The sequence below is a fragment of the Camponotus floridanus genome, unplaced genomic scaffold (genome assembly GCF_003227725.1).
Source record: "Camponotus floridanus strain SB8 unplaced genomic scaffold, Cflo_v7.5 scaffold40, whole genome shotgun sequence".
Lineage (NCBI taxonomy): Eukaryota > Metazoa > Arthropoda > Insecta > Hymenoptera > Formicidae > Camponotus > Camponotus floridanus.
Window position 1 is genome coordinate 1182990 of NW_020229548.1, and position 6520 is coordinate 1189509.

General features: G+C 29.6%; 2 protein-coding genes across 2 annotated transcripts; both read right to left on the reverse strand.

The window, feature by feature from the left end:
* Positions 1-2556: 2556 nt before the first annotated feature.
* LOC105258631 (NADH dehydrogenase [ubiquinone] 1 beta subcomplex subunit 7) lies at positions 2557-4034 on the reverse strand. Its single transcript, XM_011269992.3, has 3 exons — positions 3839-4034; positions 2835-3003; positions 2557-2765 (listed from the first exon to the last, which is right to left on the reverse strand). Exons 1-3 carry the CDS (start codon positions 3948-3950, stop codon positions 2681-2683), a joined length of 366 nt encoding a protein of 121 aa, XP_011268294.1. The 5' UTR covers positions 3951-4034; the 3' UTR covers positions 2557-2680.
* A 569-nt stretch (positions 4035-4603) lies between these two features.
* LOC105258632 (probable U2 small nuclear ribonucleoprotein A') lies at positions 4604-6253 on the reverse strand. The gene is made up of 4 exons (XM_011269993.3): positions 6032-6253; positions 5890-5930; positions 4994-5570; positions 4604-4809 (listed from the first exon to the last, which is right to left on the reverse strand). The coding sequence occupies exons 1-4, from the start codon at positions 6111-6113 to the stop codon at positions 4769-4771; spliced, it is 741 nt and encodes a 246-aa protein (XP_011268295.1). The 5' UTR covers positions 6114-6253; the 3' UTR covers positions 4604-4768.
* Between the last annotated feature and the right edge of the window lie 267 nt (positions 6254-6520).

Here is a 6520-nt window from a genome sequence, read left to right on the forward strand (position 1 = left end):
TTAATACTTGTATCAATCTCTCGCATCTTCTTATATCCATTTGTAAAAACAATATACAGTGAGAAATCTAGGATGACATAGGAAAGAGTGCATTAGAAACCTCCTTTTTATTCGTTAATGCGACTATTTCGGTCGCATTTGCACAGACATAAATCGTATTAGCTTCCGATACAACTTTCTGGTAAGACGATCGAGGTCAAACATTTCACTAGTTGCGAAGCAGTAGAAATTGCTTCTCTAAAGAAGAAGATTCTTATTCGTTATACCTATCGTGTCCTTCGCAGAACATCCCAAATCTCGCGCACACTTTGGACCGGCATTTCTATCAATTTCAAAAATATCATCTTTATCATTCTTTAATTGGCGTTCAACATTTATTTTTATATTGTTTGTATATAATTTACTATTTTACTATTTTTATGTTGTTTAAAAACATTCAACAAGTTAAAATAAATCTACATAAAATAAAGTCTAGAAAAAATTTTGAAGTTAAAAATTTAATAAAATGTAAAGAGAGCAACATTAAAAACGAAATGAAACAATAATAAAGCGGAAATGTGAAATTACATTGATTACAGGTATAATTCAAGGATACGCTTTGTCATATTAGAATTATCTATCTTGAAAATTATGCGTATCTCAGAAGCTCGGAATCATCGTCAAGCATGCCTTAGTGTCCTTAGTGTGTGTCGTAACTCTTTTATCATTTCATAAAAATTACTATGTTTCATCGTGTAAGTAGAATTATTGTAAATATAAAAGTAGTTATTATTATGCGTGCGCTTGGAGTCTTGTCATCTCCAACTAAATAATTACAAAATGATTGATTCCGATGGATCTATTTAAAAATATTATTCACATAAGTTGTAAAATGCACGTTTATAATATTATCGCGAGCACTTTTCATTCGTGTTTTTTTCTTTATGAATTTTAATTTTATGTCAAAAAATCCCTTGCACAACTTGAATCTTTTTTATATAAAATCTTTATACCAAACAATTGCTCAATATAATATCGTCATATTGCATCGATTTATTACATAGTGAGAAAAGTTTTTGTTAAATTAGTTAAAGAATATTTCGTAGAAATCCGTAAATATCGATCTATTTATTATCGCAAGATATTTTGTAAATATTCAAGCTCAAATATATCTGCCATTACAAATTAATGTACCTGTCAATTATCCAAATACTTATTGATAAAGATTAAAATAAGTATAACATATAATCATATGATTCAAAAAGCAATCAACGCAATATATTAAATTAAAAATGTGAAACTATTTTATACACAATATATATATTGTTTGGTATAATTTTTATAATAAATAATTGTAAAATCGATTAATACTATATGCGTAAATTGAAGAAAGATATATAGAATTTAATAAGTTTATATTTCTATTATGTTCAAAATATAAAATCAAGACACGCTATCACAAGATTTCGCGATATCGCAATGCGGGTTACGCGAAATCTTGTGATAGCATGTCTTAATTTTATATTTTGAACATAATACAAATATTTATTATAAGCAGTCATTGCAAAACATTGAATACGCGAATGGAATTACACATCGTGCACTTGCAATAAATTCCGTTTACATGATTCTCGTCTGAAAAACTGATGATTAACTTGTAAAGAATGGAGCTTATAGTTGATCGAAATTGTTCACGTATACACATAGCGAAAGAAAATCTAGTTTACTATGTTTTATTGCTCCTTCTGTCAAACTCACCATTCCGTGAGGTACAGAGAGAGATGCGATATAGAGGGTATATTTGTTATTTCAGGTAATTCAATGTATAAAGAAGAAACCCCAGGCGATCTTACGCTACGTAATATATTTCACCACTGTCATTACTATGCTTCTACAGAATATTAAGCGAGACGCGAGATGAATACCGCGACGAAGAGAGATTAGAACCGGAGCGAATATACACGGCCCGATGCCGTCGAAGAGGACCCGCGGAGTTGCACGTTCGCGGCGCTTTCCGTACTTTATCGATTGCCTCGATAAAGCTGCGCGACTATAAAGGGCGCCGAGAGCGCGCATCCTGCCTATAGCGATCGTCGCGAATGTCGACACACACACTCAAGGGGTTTAACAATTGTAATTAATGAGATAAGTTATTAAGTCTCGAGACGCGAGACTCTAATTTTACCTCCAATCTTAGGATTACCGCTCACTTGCGTATGACTTGTGCGCTGACTTGTACATATTGTATCTTTCTTTTTTTTGTAACAATAAATAAAATATTATCTATAGATTCTACGTTCGTGTAAATCAATTATCCTCCCTGCTACATAAAAAAGAAGTTATTGTATACATTTCAGAATAATTAGCTATGAAAATATTGATTTCTTGCCAAATATTTTCGAAATTATGTATCAAAAAATGCGTCATAGAAATAATAGCATCGTTAGTTCACAAGAAATAATTAAAGTTATTTCAAACATAATGTACCATGTCATATTTTTCAAAAAAATCAAAATAATTTTTTATGTAAATCTGATATCAATCTTCTTAAATTATGTATATTGAACGTCTTATAAAGTGAAAAATCTATCATTATATATTTTATTGATATAATTTATATACAAGGTGGACACAACACCTTCGTGCATCCTAAATTACTGACGACAACAATCAAAATTCATCAAAGCTCTATACAAGATTTTCACGCTGCGGCTGCTTGTTCTATCCTTTTTTGTCTCTCGAGCAAACGGCGTTCTCTTTCATATTCCTTCATTCTTAGAACATAACTAGAAAATTTATCATAATATATCTTGATATTTTTATATTTATATATTTTTATTATAATTATTACTTACTCCTCGACATAGCATTCATAATACTCATGTCTTTTGTGTGCACACTTTATCATGAAGGGATAATGAATTCTCTTACAGTCGTGTAACTCCAAATATTTATGGGCACAATAATCACGTTGCTTAAGTGGTATTCGTGCAGCTATCATATCTTCTTCTGATACTTTCATCTCTGTAAATCCAACACACTAAGCAAAATTTAAATACAGCATACATCTTCTAAATAAACATGATCATAAAAATCATTAGATATTAACATATAATTCTTTAGATAAACATCATAGATTTATACTCAAAATTTAATACATCATAATTTTTCAAATTTTTCTTTTTGATAAAGCAGTAAAACATTGCGGTACATTATAAATCAGCCAAATAAAATAATTATTACCTAATTTAATCAGATATAATTGCAATAAAGTAAAAAACACAATAATGTTAGAATTTATAACTCGTTTTCTATACGCGATGAAAACAATATAGACATTTAAATTATACTCCTCATAGCAAAATTACATATATTGCCAATATACATTTCTCATTGTAAATAAGCCAAATAAAACAGTTATTGCCTAATTTAATCAGATATAATTGCAATAAAATAAAAAGCACAATAATGTTAGAATTTATAACTCGTTTTCTATATGCGAAGAAAACAATATAGATATTCAAATTATACTCTTCATAGCAAAATTACCTAATATATTGCCAATATGCATTTAAATGTAATAGCAGATGTAAAGCAACAATATATGAAATCGGAGTAAAATCATTATTATATCACAACTTCTGTTTGTGACAGGAAATTATAAAATAATTATAAAATAATTTAATGACGAATGCGACGTAGTATATATATATATATATATATATATATATATATATATATAAATTTCGATATGTAAATTTTATATCTTCAAGTCATTTAATCAAATAACAATAGGATACTATTTAATGAAAGTACTTACGCATACGAGGTTAAGTGAGGTTCGAATGACAATACTTGCCTCTGGGTTTCCGACCGTTTGAAAATCCAAACATTGGATCAAATGTTGGTGGTCCACTGGAATTGGGCATTGTTTCAGGATGTGTTATGTAAGTAGCAATGTAATTACCCATTTCTCTTTAAATTACATTCAACGGAGCATCTGATCAAAGACTTAAAGGACACTGTTACGTACCGCAACGACATCTATTGATTTGACTTATGTAACATTGAACATCGCTCGAATATTAAATTGCTTCGAATAATAATAATAATTTATATCATTATGTGCGATAAATTAAAAGTTCAACACAACCGTATATTTTGATAATATGTGAACTCAAATTCTCGTTACCATTGATCTTGTGCATTTCCAGCATTGATAAATTGAAAAATTTTTCATAAACTACAAGATTTTAGGAAAATATGCAAAAATAAATATAACGAATCTTCAATTATTTATCGAGTCAAATTTGCTCAAAGTACGCTCCTGAATTTTTGTCTCGTTAATTCAAAAGTTTATATAAAGTATAGTGCATATAAAGTATAATATAAAAGTATATATAATATAATATATAAATATTTATATAAAGTATAATATAGGAGATTCAATAATAAGATGAATTTCTTGAAGAAACTTTTTATTCGGATCTCACTGAAATAAACATATCGATATATTAAAATTATTATTTACATGTAATAAGGAACAATATCAAAAATCGCTTCAAGGCTATATTCTTAATATTTTCATCTTTATTTATATCAAGAAAATCAATATGTATATGTATCAATTTGTAATATTAAAAAAAAATAATATCTGTGTAGTACAATTTCTTATCAGCATCATATATATTGTATCGCGTCCTATATTATCGCATCAGATACTTACAATGTGAGGTCCCTTCATGTTTTTCAGGCTTACATTATAAATATAACATAGAAAGCTAGTTACTCAATCATCATCCTCTTCCATAGGTTCCACAGTTCCGCTCCCTAAATTATCATATGAAAAACATCATTATATGTACAATATGTATAGAAAATGTATAAAATTATACTTTAAAACTTATATTTATCTCGTTATATTATTTTTAATATTTATAAGTGCAAAATTTATGTTTAAAATGTTAAAAAAAATGGAAATACTATGCAATGCAAAACTTTCAAACTCACATACCATTTTGCATTCGTTCTTCTCCTGGAATATGACCAGATTGCAGGAATTTACTAAGCCTTTGTACCTCTTCCAAGGAAGAAGCATTTGTAATGGCTTCGCGAATCTTGTTACGTTCTTCAGGAGTAGTCAGAGGTTTATCCATAGCTGTACCCGCCGTTTGAGCCTTCACCTTCTTTGCTATTTCACGTGTCATTTCTTTGCCACGCTGACTTCTGAAGTATTCTATTGCTGCATTGCGTTCTTTCATTTTAATTTTTCGAAAATCAAGTAATTTGAGCTGTGGAAATCTATATATAACGTATTGTCGATACTGTGGCTTCGCCGATACTGGATTTTGAAGCAGGCACAAACTTGTAAGATTTTTCAGCTGTATCAGAGGCTCTAGATCAGCCAATTCTTGAATCATATTACCAGTTAACATCAACGTATGTAAATTTGGTATACAATGCTCTAATCCATCAGCAATTCGGACAATACGATTGTTATTGAAAAACAAGGTTTGTATTCTTTTCAAAAGTGGAAATCCATCCAGTTTACGTATATCATTATCAGAAAAGTCTATTGTGTCAAATTGATCCTATATAGAATAATAAATAAATATATCTATCATAATTATAACTATAGGGATTTATAATTTCATATTTTTAGTCCAACTATCATAATCATATCATAAATCTATCAAGGAAAGTATATTTTATATATTGAGAAATTTTAATGTAATATAAATATTGCTTCAAACTTCGTATCAATAATAATAAAAAATCAGTTGCAAGTATATCCATACGTAATATAAATATACATCATTTTGTTAAATTCAACTCAAATTTTTTGCAAAGCAAACAGTAAATAGCAACATTCTATTATGAATATAAATATATATAGCCACGTGTACTTACCAAAGTCGCCCCCAGATTCTCGATGGTGGGTATTTTGTATCCTGTAACATACAAACAGACCAAGAAAAATGTATAATAAACGCAATATATAAATGGCAATAAAGGATTTAGCACATTGGAAAACGCGGTTTCTCCCACAAACCTCTAAGATCTAATTCCCGATCACGCACAGGATTAATGTATTGCATCGATTGTTCTATCAATTCCGGTGTCAGTTTCACCATTGTGAGTGAATTACTGATTAAACTTTTACTTTATAATGAAGTTCTAATTCGTTTCGTGACCGGCTACCCAAGTATACACGTTTTGATTGTCGACACGAGACAAGTACAGATGATAGACGATATGAGAACATATGAGAACAAATAAGTTCAAACGATTGGATGCAGCCCAACAGAGAGACGAATGAGAGGTGTCGTGGCCCGCTTTTGAAATGATCCCTGAAAGCGATACGTCCTCTATGAACATTAAAAACAAGGACATAAACTACGAAGCCAAGTCCACGAATGTTCTCAGAGGATAACATATAACGTGCACAATTTCTGGTTTTGTTCCGTGCTATGTGCACGAAATGCCGATAGCACTGTAATGCTGTATAGTAAGATAAGTATATATAAGTTATAATACATAT

What these genes read in the sequence shown, in the direction of transcription:
- LOC105258631 (XM_011269992.3), bottom strand. Translation starts at nt 3,950, where the DNA reads ATGGGTAATTACATTGCTACTTACATAACACATCCTGAAACAATGCCC. An exon ending in AAACGGTCGGAAACCCAGAG is followed by an intron (nt 3,004 to 3,838) that starts GCAAGTATTGTC and finishes TTGGATTTACAG; the next exon opens with AGATGAAAGTATCAGAAGAA. An exon ending in TATGAATGCTATGTCGAGGA is followed by an intron (nt 2,766 to 2,834) that starts GTAAGTAATAAT and finishes TAAATTTTCTAG; the next exon opens with TTATGTTCTAAGAATGAAGG.
- LOC105258632 (XM_011269993.3), bottom strand. Translation starts at nt 6,113, where the DNA reads ATGGTGAAACTGACACCGGAATTGATAGAACAATCGATGCAATACATT. An exon ending in TCGGGAATTAGATCTTAGAG is followed by an intron (nt 5,931 to 6,031) that starts GTTTGTGGGAGA and finishes TGTATGTTACAG; the next exon opens with GATACAAAATACCCACCATC. An exon ending in AGAATCTGGGGGCGACTTTG is followed by an intron (nt 5,571 to 5,889) that starts GTAAGTACACGT and finishes TATTCTATATAG; the next exon opens with GATCAATTTGACACAATAGA.